Source organism: Acyrthosiphon pisum, chromosome X (genome assembly GCF_005508785.2).
Source record: "Acyrthosiphon pisum isolate AL4f chromosome X, pea_aphid_22Mar2018_4r6ur, whole genome shotgun sequence".
NCBI lineage: Eukaryota > Metazoa > Arthropoda > Insecta > Hemiptera > Aphididae > Acyrthosiphon > Acyrthosiphon pisum.
The window spans coordinates 17153871-17176948 of NC_042493.1; the positions used below are offsets into that span (position 1 = coordinate 17153871).

A 23078-nucleotide genomic window follows, 5' to 3' on the forward strand; every position below is an offset into this window, starting at 1 on the left:
TTATACTAGAACTATTATTAAAATATTAATTTATTTATTATAGTTATTCTTGTTTCTTAATTTTTATAATTCTACTTATATTATAAATAAATATAATTTAAAAATTAAGATTCAAAAAAGTGTCATAAACGTTTTCACGACGGCGGGAGAGTTGAACCATGGTTCAAGTATCCCACTCACTACCTTAATCAGTTTGATAAATAATGGAAAAAAATGAAAACACTATTGATATAACTAATTACTATTGCATAAAACTATACAACATTTCGAAGCTATTCATAAAAACAGTATAGACGTACTTTAAAAAATCAACAAACGCCGAACAAACAACGATAACAATTTTTTTTTACTCTGACAACCTCAAAATACATTTTTGTTGATAAAAATCGAACGGATTTTCGAAATACAATGTGCCACATGGGTGAGTTTATTACGCGGTAGTGCACATTATGAATCAACTGTTATCTCACTAGCGTGAAATTTAAAAAAGTTATGAGCGATGGTTCAAGTATCCCGAACTCCCCCTATTTAAATTGCACTCTTGGTACGAATTGGAAGGGGACGTACAGTCCAAAAATATGTTGGCCACCTCGTTGTCCTGATCTGACTTCACCATATTATTTTATTTGGGGTTATCTACAAAGTATAGCTTACAAGGAAATGCCTGCTAATGTAAATGATCTTAAACAAAATATTAAAGATGCTTGTTCAAATATCCAAAGTCATGTTGTAAAACTACAACAAATTAATTGCTTAGATGACTGGCATCTTGTTTGGTCATCAGTTTGAACATTTATTAAAATAAATTATTAATAAACTTTAATTGATACTAGTATTGTGTTTGTCTGTTTTAACTACATTTTGAACTTAACCAATCCTTACCAATATTGGAAGCTTAGTTAGCTTAGAAGCTAGTTAGTTATAAGGTGGTTACTTTCAAGATATATGTATTTCAACCATGGTTACTCCAAGACCGTGATCCATAATATGAACTTTGTAAGTTTAATTTAATTTTAACATAAACAAGATGATATTATCTTAGTTCAAGATTTTTAATATTTTGTATTTTGCTATGTTACTTAATGGTTAATTGGTTAATAGGTTAATTATTAATTATTAATTAGTAGGGTTTTGAATTTGAAATATTTCACTTGAAATTTCAAAATTTCAAAATTCATTCTTCTTAAAATATTCAATAAAATTTTTTTAAAAAAATGTTCTTTTTTTAATAAACAATATTATGTTCAATTATATCATAGAGTAATATTAATCTATGAATTATACATAGATCAATAGATAATTAGAAATTAATCTATTGATTACACACTGAAAACATTGATAGTGAATAACTTATGAGTTAACAACCAAGACATGCATGGTTTACAAATTAATTATATAAATTATGTAAATATATTGTTAATGATATAGCCGGTATTGGTACTATAGTACTTTTCTAGTTTACTATGCTATATAGTAGTATATTATAATATCAAAGATAAAAGATATAATATTATATGTAAATATCTTACATAATTTATTTGTTTCATACAATAAAAAAACTTTAAAAATGTTCAATCATAAGTTTATGAATTATGACTATCACCTTGAAGATATATTTTACTTTTTTTTATTTTATTAGGTAATTAGTATTTAGTATTTTTGAAACCATTAGCCAGTAGAATTAATAAGTTCAAGATATTGAAATAAGTTTAGTTATTAATAGGTAGTTTTTATTTCAGTTTATCAAACATTTAAAAGTTTTGATAATGAATTGCTTAGTTTATCCGTTAGTTTATATGTCATTAGGCATAACTGTTGGCCAACAAGATGGTAAAACATATGACGTTTTTGGTGATGTTTGGCGTTTCATGTCCAGAGTGAAACATCGAGCCTCTTATAGAAAATTATTCATTAATGTCTATGTGTTTCTATTTCTTGCTCCATCCTTTTATTTTCATCCATCAAACTTTGGTTTGTGGATTCCAATGTATGTAGCTTCTGATAAATTATTTTCAAAATTATTTTTAAGTATATTAAATTCTTCTAAAATGTTCTTAGTATAAGACCTATTAATTACATTTGCGTTTCAATTTAAATGGTACAACTTACTTGCAATGACGACTCAAACAGTACAATGGATGAATAACCCTCTTTATAAAATGCTGATTCTGACACATCAGACACAGGTTTTTTATGAACTTTTAAAAATTGTTCTTATGAATTGGAAATTCATCCATCTTAACCATATTTTGTAATGAATTAAAATATTTAACTATTATATCTAACAGAAAGTTAATATATTTCACAGTAACTCTGTGAGATGCTAACTCAACGGAGAACAGATACAATGTGAAAAACCAACAATGTAGAAAATAGATAGAGGCCTTTATCTTATTTAATTATGTGAAGCATGTCCTGTTAATTTCATATATAAGGATAAAAAACCCTGGAGTCTAGTAGCGGAAAATGAATACCGTGGACGCAGGACTAGGACTAATATAATAACCAAAATAAATAAAAATAATTAAAACTTACATTTAGCAAACGACAACAAATCCCCAGTGTCGTTGTGGGTGACAGGTGTACTACATTTATCTATAACTAAGCGTTTTTTGGCCAGGCCCAGTATTAATTTGGTACGTTTGTTCATATAAAAAACATTAAAACAAAAAAACGAAGAACAAGACCAATGATTTAAACATTGAAATATCTGTGATTGCGCTGCGGTAATATTTTCCCTCCAATTTTGTTTTGTATTTGTATTACGCTAAATAACGTATAATTGGGCATTGTGCATAGTTGGTCTACCACGGGACTCACCCGGCAAACACTAAACCTGTGTTAAAAAAATATTATAAATACTAATATTAAGGGTATCCCTATTGTAGTTGTTGTTGTCGGTGCTCGCACATTCCCCCTTCTTCACCACCACACAATGCTATACAATATCTGCTGTACAACGTAAAAACACAATAACCAGCACTCTTATCAAAAATAACATTTTTACATACTCTTTGGTATGGTGTGATATGCCCAACGAATCATAATAAAGTGCATACCAATATCACTATCTTGCATCGTGTTTTAAATGGACAATTATTCAAGACATCTGTACCCCCAATCTACAAGATAGTCGGGCTCAGAAATAATGGTGACAACGATTTATAACTTTGGCAATACAAAGGCTAAAGGACCACCCCGAACAACGTCGTGAGGGATGACATTGATCGGGAAGTAGTGGTTTTTCGACAAAAAAAATCGAAAGGTACCCCCCCCCCCCCCCGTTGAGAACTTTCTGCTTTTGCAGGGTGAGTACTCTGCATACTGTATTTCACCCTCCAACATGAAGGAATTATCTACCAGAATATGGAGTTTTACAAAACTTGCAGTGTATAGTATTTTTTTGAAAATACATCTCTGGTTTTATGTTTTATAATATACCTAATCAATCGTCAAGGTAACTTAACGCAATATTAACATGTTGTAACGGAACTTTTTTTATAATTATCGAATATGTACATTTAGTTTGTTTTGATATAAATTAATATTAGGAATTAGGAGTATAATATAAGTATATGTATACACATTATACATAAATATAAACAAGTACGTAAATATATACACAACATAATAATCTATACAATATTTATACCAACAATGTAAGGAGTCCGACAGGGTATTATACATGTGTAGTTGTTAATTTATATCATAGGTATATAAGTACACAACAGTCATTATGAACAAAGCATTTATAATTACGTCTTACCAAATTCTAAGAGAGTTAGTGAAATGTTCACTACACGCAGGACAATGTTTTGGTTCTAACAGATTTATACAATCACCACATAAAATTGTATGGCCCATGGATGAATATGTGTGTTCTGTCAGCCTCTGTGCATATAATACATTTTGAATCCTGATTGTCAAAGGTAGGAAGGACAATTGAGACTGGTACAAATAGAATATTCTCCAATTCCAAACGTCTGCTCCTAGCATCAAGTTCCATAATATAAATTACATCTGGAACTCTGTCTTCAGGAATGATAAAATCTTCCACATTAACTGAAAAATAAAACAAAAAGTATAAATAAACAGTGGCATTTTTTTCAGTAAATTGAAAAATATTTTAAAATTAGGTTAGATACAACAAATATTAATAGTCATTAGAATAATGCCTACTTAAAATAAATGGGTTCAAAATATTTTTTAATTAAATATTAAATTCTATATACACAATTTGTATTATTTTTATTACCAATTAACAATATTTAATTGATATAGGTAATATAAATATTATATTAAGGTAGAAGCAATTCTTTAACTCAATTTCGATTCTATTCTGAATAAGACTAATATACAATTAAATAGACATTAATTTATAATACTTATAACTAAAGGGCATTTGCATATATTTTTCCTTTAATAATAAAAGTTGCAGAGTAGGATAGAAATTTGTTTTGTGACATATAAAAAACGAAAACATAATTCTTATGTTGCATATATTTGCATATTTCGATCCATTTTTCCATCAAAGCATATTTAAATTTTGTTAGTGCATAATAATGCATATTTGATATCTTAAGGTTTTACTTTACATTTTACATTGAATTATTGTCTATTTCAATTACTATTTTAGAAATGTTATCTTTATCAATAAATGTTATAGATTGGAAGTACCTAATGGGCAATAGCTAATAGTGCTCTGAATTACCGTGACAGTTTATCGTTGTCCGTAGACTAAATCTAATTTTAAACTGTTGGCCACTTCAATTGAAAATCTTGAAAAATCGGCTCTGACTTTATTGGATGCAATTAATATAGTAAAAAATGTAGAACAGAGTCTTAAATGTAATCAAAACGAAAAGGGTTTTGATATACTGTGTACGATTTTGTAAACATTTTAAATGGAGAAGTAAAACTATCAAGACAGATATAACTAAACGCCTCATGATTTAACTTGTTTTAAATACGCACCTATCACTTTGGTAGACGTTGAGCTTCATTTGCTGGACCAATTTCTTTTGTAGGACAATACAACGTCGCGTCAACGCCATCGAAAATCGACAACCTAGCCATTACGCCTTTAACTACTTCAAACGCAACGCCCTTTGATCTTTTTGGGTTTATTGCCTTGACACTGGAATCAGTTAACCTCAAAATAATATCTTTCTCCATGATATATACAGTTATCGCGCTAAATTCCTTTGTTATCATATCAATGTCGTTTCGGCTTTCGATTCTAGTTTGTAAATTTAATTCGATTTCTTCGATCTTATCATTAGCCATTTTAATAGCGTAAATACCGCGGAGCAGAGATGTGGGACTCTTGTCGTATATATAAAATATGTTCACAGATACTCTCGAAGCCATATTGAAAACTTGGGACTCTTTTTAAACGATCGTTTTTTTTTAAAGTGATGTCCCCGCAAGCCTATTCCACTGAAGCAGCTTCACCACGAACAACCAACGAAAAAAGGAACCTATCTTACAGCTTACCTAACCCTCGGTCCAGCCGTTTTTTCAAATCTCGTACGTTGGTCCTAATGTGGATGGCAAGGACCTAGTAACGAGATTGAAGGTGGGAGTGCTCAGCAACTTCCTAAGACCGTCCGCGGTGTTTAAGATAGGGTCCTTTTTCAATTACAAGCCGTCTCAATACCACCTCTTCTTCTTTGGAGAATTTCATCTTTACCGGCGACACGACACGACACTGACCTTTCGAAACAATTGCCCCATTTCAGACGTAGGTGTCTGGGGGCTTTGTAGAAGTTCAGTGACTACAAAAAAAATTTAAATTAAAAAAATTAAATAATTATTAAACTAAACGAAATCAATATAAATTTAAAAAAAAATAAAAAAAAAAATAAAAATGTTGCCCCATACCAGACGTAGGCGACTGGGGGATCTGGGCTACATCATTGACTAAAAAAAAAAAAAAAATTTAATTAAAAAACAAAATAATTATTAAACTACACGAAATCAAAAAAAATTAAAATTTTACAAATCGGTACGCCGGAACCACCGTCGACATATGGGATTCTTAGGAACCCCAGACCCTACACTCATGTCCAATTCCGGAGGAGTGCCAGCCCCGGTCACAGTGGACTGGAACAACTGCCTTTTTGTGGGTGTCACTACCGGTACGGTCTGGTAGACAATATCCGGAATGGATGGCCCGGAGGCCTTGCCGAACGGGTAGTGCACCCTGGCATCGAACCTATGCAGTGCTCCAGGTGGCGGGTTGACTGCATAATGGTCTTTCATTTTTGCATAATACTCCCCCTCGGTCAGTAACCAATCCAGCTATTAATAAAAATAAATAAATAGGTACTTGATTAATTTAAAACCTAGGTTCACGAAAATTTTTTAATACTAATTTCCACATCACCCAGTGAGGTATAGTATATAGGATGCGTTTTTTTTAAGTGGTTTCCCACGTCAACAGTTTTTTTTAAAGTGGTATCCCCCAAAAGGCCTAATCCACTGACGTTCCCACGTCAACGGTTTTTTTTACGTGGTATCCCCCGAAAGGCCAATTCCACGAACCGAACAAAGGCTACAAAAAAAAAAAACTCAGGCGAACCGCACGAGCGACTGAGATACGCCAGCCTCGTGCAGCTCGGCCCGAGTTTCGGTGACCCTTCTTGAGCGAGGGTCAATCTCGGCGACAAACCTCCAGTCGCTTCTAAAAAAGATAATCAAAATATAAATTGATATAATATTCGTAGAACAAAATGTAAAAAAAATATACATACAACTGGCGATGGGAATGTGCCATCAGCAACACAACCGGTATGACCTCCACACACCGGTTGATCAGGCACTCCAGACGTGTGACCACGTCCGCCATGTCCGCCCGCCGAGAGACTAATGTGTACAGGATGGCCAGCCTGTACACATTAGGATGAACAAACGCATCGAGTACAGTCTTGTAGTTGACTGTGCCGGATATTGACAGGCTACCCAACGCATCATCAGTACGTCGACCGTACTCGGATACCAGCCGCTTAGTGGTGAACGCCGTTGCGGATGATGCAGGTGCACTCATCCCGCAATCGACGCTCACCAGTCTGGCGGCGGTAGTCAGCCACCATTCTGCTGCCTGCAAAAACATAAATTATTATATCGACGCCCCAGTTCAAAACTGCAACAACTCGAGTTATAACAAATTCAAGTTATGTACACCATCTTATAGACGATCTTGTAACGATTTCAGTTCAAGAACACAATAAAATATAGTTAAATTATTGACCACGAGATTTTCAAATCGAACAACGGCTACAAAAAAAAAAAAACTCAGGCGAACCGCACGAGCGACTGAGATACGCCAGCCTCGTGCAGCTCGGCCCGAGTTTCGGTGACCCTTCTTGAGCGAGGGTCAATCTCGGCGACAAACCTCCAGTCGCTTCTAAAAAAGATAATCAAATTATAAATTGATATAATATTCGTAGAACAAAATGTAAAAAAAATATACATACAACTGGCGATGGGAATGTGCCATCAGCAACACAACCGGTATGACCTCCACACACCGGTTGATCAGGCACTCCAGACGTGTGACCACGTCCGCCATGTCCGCCCGCCGAGAGACTAATGTGTACAGGATGGCCAGCCTGTACACATTAGGATGAACAAACGCATCGAGTACAGTCTTGTAGTTGACTGTGCCGGATATTGACAGGCTACCCAACGCATCATCAGTACGTCGACCGTACTCGGATACCAGCCGCTTAGTGGTGAACGCCGTTGCGGATGATGCAGGTGCACTCATCCCGCAATCGACGCTCACCAGTCTGGCGGCGGTAGTCAGCCACCATTCTGCTGCCTGCAAAAACATAAATTATTATATCGACGCCCCAGTTCAAAACTGCAACAACTCGAGTTATAACAAATTCAAGTTATGTACACCATCTTATAGACGATCTTGTAACGATTTCAGTTCAAGAACACAATAAAATATAGTTAAATTATTGACCACGAGATTTTCAAATCGAACAACGGCTACAAAAAAAAAAAAAACTCAGGCGAACCGCACGAGCGACTGAGATACGCCAGCCTCGTGCAGCTCGGCCCGAGTTTCGGTGACCCTTCTTGAGCGAGGGTCAATCTCGGCGACAAACCTCCAGTCGCTTCTAAAAAAGATAATCAAAATATAAATTGATATAATATTCGTAGAACAAAATGTAAAAAAAATATACATACAACTGGCGATGGGAATGTGCCATCAGCAACACAACCGGTATGACCTCCACACACCGGTTGATCAGGCACTCCAGACGTGTGACCACGTCCGCCATGTCCGCCCGCCGAGAGACTAATGTGTACAGGATGGCCAGCCTGTACACATTAGGATGAACAAACGCATCGAGTACAGTCTTGTAGTTGACTGTGCCGGATATTGACAGGCTACCCAACGCATCATCAGTACGTCGACCGTACTCGGATACCAGCCGCTTAGTGGTGAACGCCGTTGCGGATGATGCAGGTGCACTCATCCCGCAATCGACGCTCACCAGTCTGGCGGCGGTAGTCAGCCACCATTCTGCTGCCTGCAAAAACATAAATTATTATATCGACGCCCCAGTTCAAAACTGCAACAACTCGAGTTATAACAAACTCAAGTTATGTACACCATCTTATAGACGATCTTGTAACGATTTCAGTTCAAGAACACAATAAAATATAGTTAAATTATTGACCACGAGATTTTCAAATCGAACAACGGCTACAAAAAAAAAAAAACTCAGGCGAACCGCACGAGCGACTGAGATACGCCAGCCTCGTGCAGCTCGGCCCGAGTTTCGGTGACCCTTCTTGAGCGAGGGTCAATCTCGGCGACAAACCTCCAGTCGCTTCTAAAAAAGATAATCAAAATATAAATTGATATAATATTCGTAGAACAAAATGTAAAAGAAATATACATACAACTGGCGATGGGAATGTGCCATCAGCAACACAACCGGTATGACCTCCACACACCGGTTGATCAGGCACTCCAGACGTGTGACCACGTCCGCCATGTCCGCCCGCCGAGAGACTAATGTGTACAGGATGGCCAGCCTGTACACATTAGGATGAACAAACGCATCGAGTACAGTCTTGTAGTTGACTGTGCCGGATATTGACAGGCTACCCAACGCATCATCAGTACGTCGACCGTACTCGGATACCAGCCGCTTAGTGGTGAACGCCGTTGCGGATGATGCAGGTGCACTCATCCCGCAATCGACGCTCACCAGTCTGGCGGCGGTAGTCAGCCACCATTCTGCTGCCTGCAAAAACATAAATTATTATATCGACGCCCCAGTTCAAAACTGCAACAACTCGAGTTATAACAAATTCAAGTTATGTACACCATCTTATAGACGATCTTGTAACGATTTCAGTTCAAGAACACAATAAAATATAGTTAAATTATTGACCACGAGATTTTCAAATCGAACAACGGCTACAAAAAAAAAAAAACTCAGGCGAACCGCACGAGCGACTGAGATACGCCAGCCTCGTGCAGCTCGGCCCGAGTTTCGGTGACCCTTCTTGAGCGAGGGTCAATCTCGGCGACAAACCTCCAGTCGCTTCTAAAGAAGATAATCAAAATATAAATTGATATAATATTCGTAGAACAAAATGTAAAAAAAATATACATACAACTGGCGATGGGAATGTGCCATCAGCAACACAACCGGTATGACCTCCACACACCGGTTGATCAGGCACTCCAGACGTGTGACCACGTCCGCCATGTCCGCCCGCCGAGAGACTAATGTGTACAGGATGGCCAGCCTGTACACATTAGGATGAACAAACGCATCGAGTACAGTCTTGTAGTTGACTGTGCCGGATATTGACAGGCTACCCAACGCATCATCAGTACGTCGACCGTACTCGGATACCAGCCGCTTAGTGGTGAACGCCGTTGCGGATGATGCAGGTGCACTCATCCCGCAATCGACGCTCACCAGTCTGGCGGCGGTAGTCAGCCACCATTCTGCTGCCTGCAAAAACATAAATTATTATATCGACGCCCCAGTTCAAAACTGCAACAACTCGAGTTATAACAAATTCAAGTTATGTACACCATCTTATAGACGATCTTGTAACGATTTCAGTTCAAGAACACAATAAAATATAGTTAAATTATTGACCACGAGATTTTCAAATCGAACAACGGCTACAAAAAAAAAAAAAACTCAGGCGAACCGCACGAGCGACTGAGATACGCCAGCCTCGTGCAGCTCGGCCCGAGTTTCGGTGACCCTTCTTGAGCGAGGGTCAATCTCGGCGACAAACCTCCAGTCGCTTCTAAAAAAGATAATCAAAATATAAATTGATATAATATTCGTAGAACAAAATGTAAAAAAAATATACATACAACTGGCGATGGGAATGTGCCATCAGCAACACAACCGGTATGACCTCCACACACCGGTTGATCAGGCACTCCAGACGTGTGACCACGTCCGCCATGTCCGCCCGCCGAGAGACTAATGTGTACAGGATGGCCAGCCTGTACACATTAGGATGAACAAACGCATCGAGTACAGTCTTGTAGTTGACTGTGCCGGATATTGACAGGCTACCCAACGCATCATCAGTGCGTCGACCGTACTCGGATACCAGCCGCTTAGTGGTGAACGCCGTTGCGGATGATGCAGGTGCACTCATCCCGCAATCGACGCTCACCAGTCTGGCGGCGGTAGTCAGCCACCATTCTGCTGCCTGCAAAAACATAAATTATTATATCGACGCCCCAGTTCAAAACTGCAACAACTCGAGTTATAACAAATTCAAGTTATGTACACCATCTTATAGACGATCTTGTAACGATTTCAGTTCAAGAACACAATAAAATATAGTTAAATTATTGACCACGAGATTTTCAAATCGAACAACGGCTACAAAAAAAAAAAAACTCAGGCGAACCGCACGAGCGACTGAGATACGCCAGCCTCGTGCAGCTCGGCCCGAGTTTCGGTGACCCTTCTTGAGCGAGGGTCAATCTCGGCGACAAACCTCCAGTCGCTTCTAAAGAAGATAATCAAAATATAAATTGATATAATATTCGTAGAACAAAATGTAAAAGAAATATACATACAACTGGCGATGGGAATGTGCCATCAGCAACACAACCGGTATGACCTCCACACACCGGTTGATCAGGCACTTCAGACGTGTGACCACGTCCGCCATGTCCGCCCGCCGAGAGACTAATGTGTACAGGATGGCCAGCCTGTACACATTAGGATGAACAAACGCATCGAGTACAGTCTTGTAGTTGACTGTGCCGGATATTGACAGGCTACCCAACGCATCATCAGTACGTCGACCGTACTCGGATACCAGCCGCTTAGTGGTGAACGCCGTTGCGGATGATGCAGGTGCACTCATCCCGCAATCGACGCTCACCAGTCTGGCGGCGGTAGTCAGCCACCATTCTGCTGCCTGCAAAAACATAAATTATTATATCGACGCCCCAGTTCAAAACTGCAACAACTCGAGTTATAACAAATTCAAGTTATGTACACCATCTTATAGACGATCTTGTAACGATTTCAGTTCAAGAACACAATAAAATATAGTTAAATTATTGACCACGAGATTTTCAAATCGAACAACGGCTACAAAAAAAAAAAAACTCAGGCGAACCGCACGAGCGACTGAGATACGCCAGCCTCGTGCAGCTCGGCCCGAGTTTCGGTGACCCTTCTTGAGCGAGGGTCAATCTCGGCGACAAACCTCCAGTCGCTTCTAAAAAAGATAATCAAAATATAAATTGATATAATATTCGTAGAACAAAATGTAAAAAAAATATACATACAACTGGCGATGGGAATGTGCCATCAGCAACACAACCGGTATGACCTCCACACACCGGTTGATCAGGCACTCCAGACGTGTGACCACGTCCGCCATGTCCGCCCGCCGAGAGACTAATGTGTACAGGATGGCCAGCCTGTACACATTAGGATGAACAAACGCATCGAGTACAGTCTTGTAGTTGACTGTGCCGGATATTGACAGGCTACCCAACGCATCATCAGTACGTCGACCGTACTCGGATACCAGCCGCTTAGTGGTGAACGCCGTTGCGGATGATGCAGGTGCACTCATCCCGCAATCGACGCTCACCAGTCTGGCGGCGGTAGTCAGCCACCATTCTGCTGCCTGCAAAAACATAAATTATTATATCGACGCCCCAGTTCAAAACTGCAACAACTCGAGTTATAACAAATTCAAGTTATGTACACCATCTTATAGACGATCTTGTAACGATTTCAGTTCAAGAACACAATAAAATATAGTTAAATTATTGACCACGAGATTTTCAAATCGAACAACGGCTACAAAAAAAAAAAAACTCAGGCGAACCGCACGAGCGACTGAGATACGCCAGCCTCGTGCAGCTCGGCCCGAGTTTCGGTGACCCTTCTTGAGCGAGGGTCAATCTCGGCGACAAACCTCCAGTCGCTTCTAAAAAAGATAATCAAAATATAAATTGATATAATATTCGTAGAACAAAATGTAAAAGAAATATACATACAACTGGCGATGGGAATGTGCCATCAGCAACACAACCGGTATGACCTCCACACACCGGTTGATCAGGCACTCCAGACGTGTGACCACGTCCGCCATGTCCGCCCGCCGAGAGACTAATGTGTACAGGATGGCCAGCCTGTACACATTAGGATGAACAAACGCATCGAGTACAGTCTTGTAGTTGACTGTGCCGGATATTGACAGGCTACCCAACGCATCATCAGTACGTCGACCGTACTCGGATACCAGCCGCTTAGTGGTGAACGCCGTTGCGGATGATGCAGGTGCACTCATCCCGCAATCGACGCTCACCAGTCTGGCGGCGGTAGTCAGCCACCATTCTGCTGCCTGCAAAAACATAAATTATTATAATATTAAGATTATTGAAATGTTAGCAAAAACAAGAAAAAAACAAACAAAAACTTACGTCTTCGGCTGGGCAGCAAAGTAGGTCGACGGTGACCGACGAAAAGATTTCGGTCAGTATCACCCTCACGAACGGACCAACTGGTACGTGGCCGAAAATTTCGGTCGGCATTAGCCGGTTGAAATTTCCTGCCTGTGAGGGCACATACCGGACGAATCCATCGTCGTCCCACCGACTCTTCTTTTTGCCCCCGGGCGCACACGATGTGTCACCGCTGACCACACACTCGAAACGAACGCCCGAGCCCCGCACCGCGCATCCCGTAAAAACGCCCTGAAGGCGGCGATGAATTGGGCGGCACAATTGTCGGTGGACCGAAGGGAAGCCATACGGCTTTCCCGACAATTGTCACCGCCCAACAACAGCCACGCAAACACGGACGTCTCACTGAGACCACGGCGCAGGATGTGTACGGCCACTGTGTGACTACCATGAGATCCGCCAGCCGGTTTCCTCTTGCGTCCTCAATGGGGCTGCCCCAAGTTCCGGACTTGGAATTGAAATCGCCCGCTACTACAGCTGGGAAATCAGATTCTCTAATACTTGTCTCAAGTCTCCCTAGAAAGTCCTCGAACTCTGTGAGGGTTACGTTAGGGGAGCAATAGCAACTGTAGAGTCTGATCCGGTTTGCTTCAATCCATCTAAATCCTTGCAGACTAGGTCCTATTCTGTCTACTTGGAGACTTCCCATAGCTACTATTGCTGCCCGACCGCTCGCATCGCCATACCATCCGTCCTTCTCATCCTTGTTCCGGTATTGTTCGCTTATTGCGACGATATCAATTCCCTTGTTTTTCGCCGTTGCCATTGCCAGGTCTTGCGCCAGCCTTCCTACCCAAAAAGAGAACGTTCATAGCATCAGATCGGTCCGGAAGAAATGATCACCACTAAAGGTTTGTCTGCAGTTAGCAGTGTACCACTCTTCATCACTTAGCTACTTTGCTTTCGCTAATACAATCTCCGAGTTATCGGCGAGCAAAATTCTATAATAATCGGCACACAGCCCCGAACCTTTGATCCTCTTAAAAGTCATCTTTCCGCCTTTCTTCTCGAAGCTGTATCTGTACAATCCATTCACCACGTAAGGAGAAGGTAACTTCTCGACACTATGTTCAATTACTTCAGATTTTGAAAACACGTAAACGTCTTTCGAATGCGAAGCAATTTGAGTTAATAATTCATCAGAGTTCTCATTTTCTTCATCTTCATCTCCATTGCTCTTCGAATCCAATTCTTCATCGTCATCGTCCATTCGCATGCTGTTGATCTTATCCTCAATTGCGCTTGACAGCGCCTTTTCCTTCTCTCTTCTACCCGCATTTCCATGCACTGCTGGACTTGACGCACTTACAGGACGTGTCGAAATAACACTCGGACTGGATACTGGAGTTCTGTTTTTTAAAGGAGTTATGAATCTTCCACTCTCGCGTTCTTCTTTACGCTTTCGGCGCTCTTCAAATTTAACATCTATTTCATCTCTGGTCATGAGTGTCGCGAAATCAGGTAATGTCACGTCAGAATTCAGCGCAGCATCATTTGCTGGACCAATTTCTTTTGTAGGACAATACAACGTCGCGTCAACGCCATCGAAAATCGACAACCTAGCCATTACGCCTTTAACTACTTCAAACGCAACGCCCTTTGATCTTTTTGGGTTTATTGCCTTGACACTGGAATCAGTTAACCTCAAAATAATATCTTTCTCCATGATATATACAGTTATCGCGCTAAATTCCTTTGTTATCATATCAATGTCGTTTCGGCTTTCGATTCTAGTTTGTAAATTTAATTCGATTTCTTCGATCTTATCATTAGCCATTTTAATAGCGTAAATACCGCGGAGCAGAGATGTGGGACTCTTGTCGTATATATAAAATATGTTCACAGATACTCTCGAAGCCATATTGAAAACTTGGGACTCTTTTTAAACGATCGTTTTTTTTAAAGTGATGTCCCCGCAAGCCTATTCCACTGATGCAGCTTCACCACGAACAACCAACGAAAAAAGGAACCTATCTTACAGCTTACCTAACCCTCGGTCCAGCCGTTTTTTCAAATCTCGTACGTTGGTCCTAATGTGGATGGCAAGGACCTAGTAACGAGATTGAAGGTGGGAGTGCTCAGCAACTTCCTAAGACCGTCCGCGGTGTTTAAGATAGGGTCCTTTTTCAATTACAAGCCGTCTCAATACCACCTCTTCTTCTTTGGAGAATTTCATCTTTACCGGCGACACGACACGACACTGACCTTTCGAAACAATTGCCCCATTTCAGACGTAGGTGTCTGGGGGCTTTGTAGAAGTTCAGTGACTACAAAAAAAATTTAAATTAAAAAAATTAAATAATTATTAAACTAAACGAAATCAATATAAATTTAAAAAAAAATAAAAAAAAAAATAAAAATGTTGCCCCATACCAGACGTAGGCGACTGGGGGATCTGGGCTACATCATTGACTAAAAAAAAAAAAAAAATTTAATTAAAAAACAAAATAATTATTAAACTACACGAAATCAAAAAAAATTAAAATTTTACAAATCGGTACGCCGGAACCACCGTCGACATATGGGATTCTTAGGAACCCCAGACCCTACACTCATGTCCAATTCCGGAGGAGTGCCTGCCCCGGTCACAGTGGACTGGAACAACTGCCTTTTTGTGGGTGTCACTACCGGTACGGTCTGGTAGACAATATCCGGAATGGATGGCCCGGAGGCCTTGCCGAACGGGTAGTGCACCCTGGCATCGAACCTATGCAGTGCTCCAGGTGGCGGGTTGACTGCATAATGGTCTTTCATTTTTGCATAATACTCCCCCTCGGTCAGTAACCAATCCAGCTATTAATAAAAATAAATAAATAGGTACTTGATTAATTTAAAACCTAGGTTCACGAAAATTTTTTAATACTAATTTCCACATCACCCAGTGAGGTATAGTATATAGGATGCGTTTTTTTTAAGTGGTTTCCCACGTCAACAGTTTTTTTTAAAGTGGTATCCCCCAAAAGGCCTAATCCACTGACGTTCCCACGTCAACGGTTTTTTTTACGTGGTATCCCCCGAAAGGCCAATTCCACGAACCGAACAACGGCTACAAAAAAAAAAAAACTCAGGCGAACCGCACGAGCGACTGAGATACGCCAGCCTCGTGCAGCTCGGCCCGAGTTTCGGTGACCCTTCTTGAGCGAGGGTCAATCTCGGCGACAAACCTCCAGTCGCTTCTAAAAAAGATAATCAAAATATAAATTGATATAATATTCGTAGAACAAAATGTAAAAAAAAATATACATACAACTGGCGATGGGAATGTGCCATCAGCAACACAACCCGGTATGACCTCCACACACCGGTTGATCAGGCACTCCAGACGTGTGACCACGTCCGCCATGTCCGCCCGCCGAGAGACTAATGTGTACAGGATGGCCAGCCTGTACACATTAGGATGAACAAACGCATCGAGTACAGTCTTGTAGTTGACTGTGCCGGATATTGACAGGCTACCCAACGCATCATCAGTACGTCGACCGTACTAGGATACCAGCCGCTTAGTGGTGAACGCCGTTGCGGATGATGCAGGTGCACTCATCCCGCAATCGACGCTCACCAGTCTGGCGGCGGTAGTCAGCCACCATTCTGCTGCCTGCAAAAACATAAATTATTATATTAAGATTATTGAAATGTTAGCAAAAACAAGAAAAAAACAAACAAAAACTTACGTCTTCGGCTGGGCAGCAAAGTAGGTCGACGGTGACCGACGAAAAGATTTCGGTCAGTATCACCCTCACGAACGGACCAACTGGTACGTGGCCGAAAATTTCGGTCGGCATTAGCCGGTTGAAATTTCCTGCCTGTGAGGGCACATACCGGACGAATCCATAGTCGTCCCACCGACTCTTCTTTTTGCCCCCGGGCGCACACGATGTGTCACCGCTGACCACGCACTCGAAACGAACGCCCGAGCCCCGCACCGCGCATCCCGTAAAAACGCCCTGAAGGCGGCGATGAATTGGGCGGCACAATTCAGCTGTACAATTCCAAAACACAGTAACCAACATTCTTATCAAAAGCATTTTTTTTACATAATCTTTGATAACTCTTCATGCTGAATTTTTCTATCAAAAAATCTTTGGAATCTGACTATTATTCCATGAGTTATCACGTTGTGAACACAGAGCAATTACACAGTGTTAAGTCTGAAATAATTTACTAAATGAATTATCCTGCAAAATAATGAAAAATACAGATACTTACTGTGTTTTGGAGTTGTACAGCTGAATTGTCGGTGGACCGAAGGGAAGCCATACGGCTTTCCCGACAATTGTCACCGCCCAACAACAGCCACGCAAACACGGACGTCTCACTGAGACCACGGCGCAGGATGTGTACGGCCACTGTGTGACTAGCATGAGATCCGCCAGCCGGTTTCCTCTTGCGTCCTCAATGGGGCTGCCCCAAGTTTCGGACTTGGAATTGAAATCGCCCGCTACTACAGCTGGGAAATCAGATTCTCTAATACTTGTCTCAAGTCTCCCTAGAAAGTCCTCGAACTCTGTGAGGGTTACGTTAGGGGAGCAATAGCAACTGTAGAGTCTGATCCGGTTTGCTTCAATCCATCTAAATCCTTGCAGACTAGGTCCTATTCTGTCTACTTGGAGACTTCCCATAGCTACTATTGCTGCCCGACCGCTCGCATCGCCATACCATCCGTCCTTCTCATCCTTGTTCCGGTATTGTTCGCTTATTGCGACGATATCAATTCCCTTGTTTTTCGCCGTTGCCATTGCCAGGTCTTGCGCCAGCCTTCCTACCCAAAAAGAGAACGTTCATAGCATCAGATCGGTCCGGAAGAAATGATCACCACTAAAGGTTTGTCTGCAGTTAGCAGTGTACCACTCTTCATCACTTAGCTACTTTGCTTTCGCTAATACAATCTCCGAGTTATCGGCGAGCAAAATTCTATAATAATCGGCACACAGCCCCGAACCTTTGATCCTCTTAAAAGTCATCTTTCCGCCTTTCTTCTCGAAGCTGTATCTGTACAATCCATTCACCACGTAAGGAGAAGGTAACTTCTCGACACTATGTTCAATTACTTCAGATTTTGAAAACACGTAAACGTCTTTCGAATGCGAAGCAATTTGAGTTAATAATTCATCAGAGTTCTCATTTTCTTCATCTTCATCTCCATTGCTCTTCGAATCCAATTCTTCATCGTCATCGTCCATTCGCATGCTGTTGATCTTATCCTCAATTGCGCTTGACAGCGCCTTTTCCTTCTCTCTTCTACCCGCATTTCCATGCACTGCTGGACTTGACGCACTTACAGGACGTGTCGAAATAACACTCGGACTGGATACTGGAGTTCTGTTTTTTAAAGGAGTTATGAATCTTCCACTCTCGCGTTCTTCTTTACGCTTTCGGCGCTCTTCAAATTTAACATATATTTCATCTCTGGTCATGAGTGTCGCGAAATCAGGTAATGTCACGTCAGAATTCAGCGCAGCATCATTTGCTGGACCAATTTCTTTTGTAGGACAATACAACGTCGCGTCAACGCCATCGAAAATCGACAACCTAGCCATTACGCCTTTAACTACTTCAAACGCAACGCCCTTTGATCTTTTTGGGTTTATTGCCTTGACACTGGAATCAGTTAACCTCAAAATAATATCTTTCTCCATGATATATACAGTTATCGCGCTAAATTCCTTTGTTATCATATCAATGTCGTTTCGGCTTTCGATTCTAGTTTGTAAATTTAATTCGATTTCTTCGATCTTATCATTAGCCATTTTAATAGCGTAAATACCGCGGAGCAGAGATGTGGGACTCTTGTCGTATATATAAAATATGTTCACAGATACTCTCGAAGCCATATTGAAAACTTGGGACTCTTTTTAAACGATCGTTTTTTTTAAAGTGATGTCCCCGCAAGCGTATTCCACTGATGCAGCTTCACCACGAACAACCAACGAAAAAAGGAACCTATCTTACAGCTTACCTAACCCTCGGTCCAGCCGTTTTTTCAAATCTCGTACGTTGGTCCTAATGTGGATGGCAAGGACCTAGTAACGAGATTGAAGGTGGGAGTGCTCAGCAACTTCCTAAGACCGTCCGCGGTGTTTAAGATAGGGTCCTTTTTCAATTACAAGCCGTCTCAATACCACCTCTTCTTCTTTGGAGAATTTCATCTTTACCGGCGACACGACACTGACCTTTCGAAACAATTGCCCCATTTCAGACGTAGGTGTCTGGGGGCTTTGTAGAAGTTCAGTGACTACAAAAAAAATTTAAATTAAAAAAATTAAATAATTATTAAACTAAACGAAATCAATATAAATTTAAAAAAAAATAAAAAAAAAATAAAAATGTTGCCCCATACCAGACGTAGGCGACTGGGGGATCTGGGCTGCATCATTGACTAAAAAAAAAAAAAAAATTTAATTAAAAAACAAAATAATTATTAAACTACACGAAATCAAAAAAAATTAAAATTTTACAAATCGGTACGCCGGAACCACCGTCGACATATGGGATTCTTAGGAACCCCAGACCCTACACTCATGTCCAATTCCGGAGGAGTGCCAGCCCCGGTCACAGTGGACTGGAACAACTGCCTTTTTGTGGGTGTCACTACCGGTACGGTCTGGTAGACAATATCCGGAATGGATGGCCCGGAGGCCTTGCCGAACGGGTAGTGCACCCTGGCATCGAACCTATGCAGTGCTCCAGGTGGCGGGTTGACTGCATAATGGTCTTTCATTTTTGCATAATACTCCCCCTCGGTCAGTAACCAATCCAGCTATTAATAAAAATAAATAAATAGGTACTTGATTAATTTAAAACCTAGGTTCACGAAAATTTTTTAATACTAATTTCCACATCACCCAGTGAGGTATAGTATATAGGATGCGTTTTTTTTAAGTGGTTTCCCACGTCAACAGTTTTTTTTAAAGTGGTATCCCCCAAAAGGCCTAATCCACTGACGTTCCCACGTCAACGGTTTTTTTTACGTGGTATCCCCCGAAAGGCCAATTCCACGAACCGAACAACGGCTACAAAAAAAAAAAAACTCAGGCGAACCGCACGAGCGACTGAGATACGCCAGCCTCGTGCAGCTCGGCCCGAGTTTCGGTGACCCTTCTTGAGCGAGGGTCAATCTCGGCGACAAACCTCCAGTCGCTTCTAAAAAAGATAATCAAAATATAAATTGATATAATATTCGTAGAACAAAATGTAAAAAAAATATACATACAACTGGCGATGGGAATGTGCCATCAGCAACACAACCGGTATGACCTCCACACACCGGTTGATCAGGCACTCCAGACGTGTGACCACGTCCGCCATGTCCGCCCGCCGAGAGACTAATGTGTACAGGATGGCCAGCCTGTACACATTAGGATGAACAAACGCATCGAGTACAGTCTTGTAGTTGACTGTGCCGGATATTGACAGGCTACCCAACGCATCATCAGTACGTCGACCGTACTAGGATACCAGCCGCTTAGTGGTGAACGCCGTTGCGGATGATGCAGGTGCACTCATCCCGCAATCGACGCTCACCAGTCTGGCGGCGGTAGTCAGCCACCATTCTGCTGCCTGCAAAAACATAAATTATTATATTAAGATTATTGAAATGTTAGCAAAAACAAGAAAAAAACAAACAAAAACTTACGTCTTCGGCTGGGCAGCAAAGTAGGTCGACGGTGACCGACGAAAAGATTTCGGTCAGTATCACCCTCACGAACGGACCAACTGGTACGTGGCCGAAAATTTCGGTCGGCATTAGCCGGTTGAAATTTCCTGCCTGTGAGGGCACATACCGGACGAATCCATAGTCGTCCCACCGACTCTTCTTTTTGCCCCCGGGCGCACACGATGTGTCACCGCTGACCACGCACTCGAAACGAACGCCCGAGCCCCGCACCGCGCATCCCGTAAAAACGCCCTGAAGGCGGCGATGAATTGGGCGGCACAATTCAGCTGTACAATTCCAAAACACAGTAACCAACATTCTTATCAAAAGCATTTTTTTTACATAATCTTTGATAACTCTTCATGCTGAATTTTTCTATCAAAAAATCTTTGGAATCTGACTATTATTCCATGAGTTATCACGTTGTGAACACAGAGCAATTACACAGTGTTAAGTCTGAAATAATTTACTAAATGAATTATCCTGCAAAATAATGAAAAATACAGATACTTACTGTGTTTTGGAGTTGTACAGCTGAATTGTCGGTGGACCGAAGGGAAGCCATACGGCTTTCCCGACAATTGTCACCGCCCAACAACAGCCACGCAAACACGGACGTCTCACTGAGACCACGGCGCAGGATGTGTACGGCCACTGTGTGACTACCATGAGATCCGCCAGCCGGTTTCCTCTTGCGTCCTCAATGGGGCTGCCCCAAGTTCCGGACTTGGAATTGAAATCGCCCGCTACTACAGCTGGGAAATCAGATTCTCTAATACTTGTCTCAAGTCTCCCTAGAAAGTCCTCGAACTCTGTGAGGGTTACGTTAGGGGAGCATAGCAACTGTAGAGTCTGATCCCGGTTTGCTTCAATCCATCTAAATCCTTGCAGACTAGGTCCTATCTGTCTACTGGAGACTTCCCATAGCTACTATTGCTGCCGACCGCTCGCATCGCCATACCATCCGTCCTTCTCATCCTTGTTCCGGTATTGTTCGCTTATTGCGACGATATCAATTCCCTTGTTTTTCGCCGTTGCCATTGCCAGGTCTTGCGCCAGCCTTCCTACCCAAAAAGAGAACGTTCATAGCATCAGATCGGTCCGGAAGAAATGATCACCACTAAAGGTTTGTCTGCAGTTAGCAGTGTACCACTCTTCATCACTTAGCTACTTTGCTTTCGCTAATACAATCTCCGAGTTATCGGCGAGCAAAATTCTATAATAATCGGCACACAGCCCCGAACCTTTGATCCTCTTAAAAGTCATCTTTCCGCCTTTCTTCTCGAAGCTGTATCTGTACAATCCATTCACCACGTAAGGAGAAGGTAACTTCTCGACACTATGTTCAATTACTTCAGATTTTGAAAACACGTAAACGTCTTTCGAATGCGAAGCAATTTGAGTTAATAATTCATCAGAGTTCTCATTTTCTTCATCTTCATCTCCATTGCTCTTCGAATCCAATTCTTCATCGTCATCGTCCATTCGCATGCTGTTGATCTTATCCTCAATTGCGCTTGACAGCGCCTTTTCCTTCTCTCTTCTACCCGCATTTCCATGCACTGCTGGACTTGACGCACTTACAGGACGTGTCGAAATAACACTCGGACTGGATACTGGAGTTCTGTTTTTTAAAGGAGTTATGAATCTTCCACTCTCGCGTTCTTCTTTACGCTTTCGGCGCTCTTCAAATTTAACATCTATTTCATCTCTGGTCATGAGTGTCGCGAAATCAGGTAATGTCACGTCAGAATTCAGCGCAGCATCATTTGCTGGACCAATTTCTTTTGTAGGACAATACAACGTCGCGTCAACGCCATCGAAAATCGACAACCTAGCCATTACGCCTTTAACTACTTCAAACGCAACGCCCTTTGATCTTTTTGGGTTTATTGCCTTGACACTGGAATCAGTTAACCTCAAAATAATATCTTTCTCCATGATATATACAGTTATCGCGCTAAATTCCTTTGTTATCATATCAATGTCGTTTCGGCTTTCGATTCTAGTTTGTAAATTTAATTCGATTTCTTCGATCTTATCATTAGCCATTTTAATAGCGTAAATACCGCGGAGCAGAGATGTGGGACTCTTGTCGTATATATAAAATATGTTCACAGATACTATCGAAGCCATATTGAAAACTTGGGACTCTTTTTAAACGATCGTTTTTTTTAAAGTGATGTCCCCGCAAGCCTATTCCACTGAAGCAGCTTCACCACGAACAACCAACGAAAAAAGGAACCTATCTTACAGCTTACCTAACCCTCGGTCCAGCCGTTTTTTCAAATCTCGTACGTTGGTCCTAATGGATGGCAAGGACCTAGGTACGAGATTGAAGGTGGGAGTGCTCAGCAACTTCCTAAGACCGTCCGCGGTGTTTAAGATAGGGTCCTTTTTCAATTACAAGCCGTC

At 41.2% G+C, this 23078-nt stretch overlaps 7 protein-coding genes across 9 annotated transcripts; all 7 read right to left on the minus strand.

Moving 5' to 3' along the window:
* Positions 1-3589: 3589 nt before the first annotated feature.
* LOC107882268 lies at positions 3590-8911 on the minus strand. The gene is made up of 3 exons (XM_016800393.2): positions 7479-8911; positions 4975-7408; positions 3590-4062 (listed from the first exon to the last, which is right to left on the minus strand). The coding sequence occupies exons 1-2, from the start codon at positions 7835-7837 to the stop codon at positions 7297-7299; spliced, it is 471 nt and encodes a 156-aa protein (XP_016655882.2). The 5' UTR covers positions 7838-8911; the 3' UTR covers positions 3590-4062; positions 4975-7296.
* A 675-nt stretch (positions 8912-9586) lies between these two features.
* On the minus strand, positions 9587-11165 carry LOC107882267. The gene is made up of 3 exons (XM_016800392.2): positions 11096-11165; positions 10373-11025; positions 9587-10302 (listed from the first exon to the last, which is right to left on the minus strand). Exons 2-3 carry the CDS (start codon positions 10729-10731, stop codon positions 10191-10193), a joined length of 471 nt encoding a protein of 156 aa, XP_016655881.1. The 5' UTR covers positions 10732-11025; positions 11096-11165; the 3' UTR covers positions 9587-10190.
* Positions 11166-11608: 443 nt separating this feature from the next.
* Positions 11609-12200, minus strand: LOC115033434. The gene is made up of 2 exons (XM_029485988.1): positions 11819-12200; positions 11609-11748 (listed from the first exon to the last, which is right to left on the minus strand). Exons 1-2 carry the CDS (start codon positions 12175-12177, stop codon positions 11637-11639), a joined length of 471 nt encoding a protein of 156 aa, XP_029341848.1. The 5' UTR covers positions 12178-12200; the 3' UTR covers positions 11609-11636.
* Positions 12201-12331: 131 nt separating this feature from the next.
* LOC107882264 lies at positions 12332-13129 on the minus strand. The gene is made up of 3 exons (XM_029485987.1): positions 12968-13129; positions 12542-12888; positions 12332-12471 (listed from the first exon to the last, which is right to left on the minus strand). Exons 1-3 carry the CDS (start codon positions 13076-13078, stop codon positions 12360-12362), a joined length of 570 nt encoding a protein of 189 aa, XP_029341847.1. The 5' UTR covers positions 13079-13129; the 3' UTR covers positions 12332-12359.
* Positions 13130-16303: 3174 nt separating this feature from the next.
* Positions 16304-17068, minus strand: LOC107882262. Its single transcript, XM_016800387.2, has 2 exons — positions 16681-17068; positions 16304-16604 (listed from the first exon to the last, which is right to left on the minus strand). Exons 1-2 carry the CDS (start codon positions 17032-17034, stop codon positions 16494-16496), a joined length of 465 nt encoding a protein of 154 aa, XP_016655876.1. The 5' UTR covers positions 17035-17068; the 3' UTR covers positions 16304-16493.
* On the minus strand, positions 17034-20867 carry LOC107882261. Of its 3 annotated transcripts, none has more exons than XM_016800386.2 (4): positions 20643-20867; positions 20220-20566; positions 19347-20149; positions 17034-19241 (listed from the first exon to the last, which is right to left on the minus strand). In XM_016800386.2, exon 4 carries the CDS (start codon positions 18838-18840, stop codon positions 17872-17874), a length of 969 nt encoding a protein of 322 aa, XP_016655875.2. In that variant the 5' UTR covers positions 18841-19241; positions 19347-20149; positions 20220-20566; positions 20643-20867; the 3' UTR covers positions 17034-17871. The 3 variants fall into 3 exon arrangements, with proteins under 3 accessions (XP_016655875.2, XP_029341850.1, XP_029341849.1); XM_029485990.1 differs by having other exon boundaries at positions 19347-19385; positions 19465-20149; positions 20220-20867; XM_029485989.1 differs by having other exon boundaries at positions 20220-20867.
* A 742-nt stretch (positions 20868-21609) lies between these two features.
* Positions 21610-23070, minus strand: LOC107882259. Its single transcript, XM_016800371.2, has 2 exons — positions 22925-23070; positions 21610-22566 (listed from the first exon to the last, which is right to left on the minus strand). Exon 2 carries the CDS (start codon positions 22503-22505, stop codon positions 21831-21833), a length of 675 nt encoding a protein of 224 aa, XP_016655860.1. The 5' UTR covers positions 22506-22566; positions 22925-23070; the 3' UTR covers positions 21610-21830.
* Between the last annotated feature and the right edge of the window lie 8 nt (positions 23071-23078).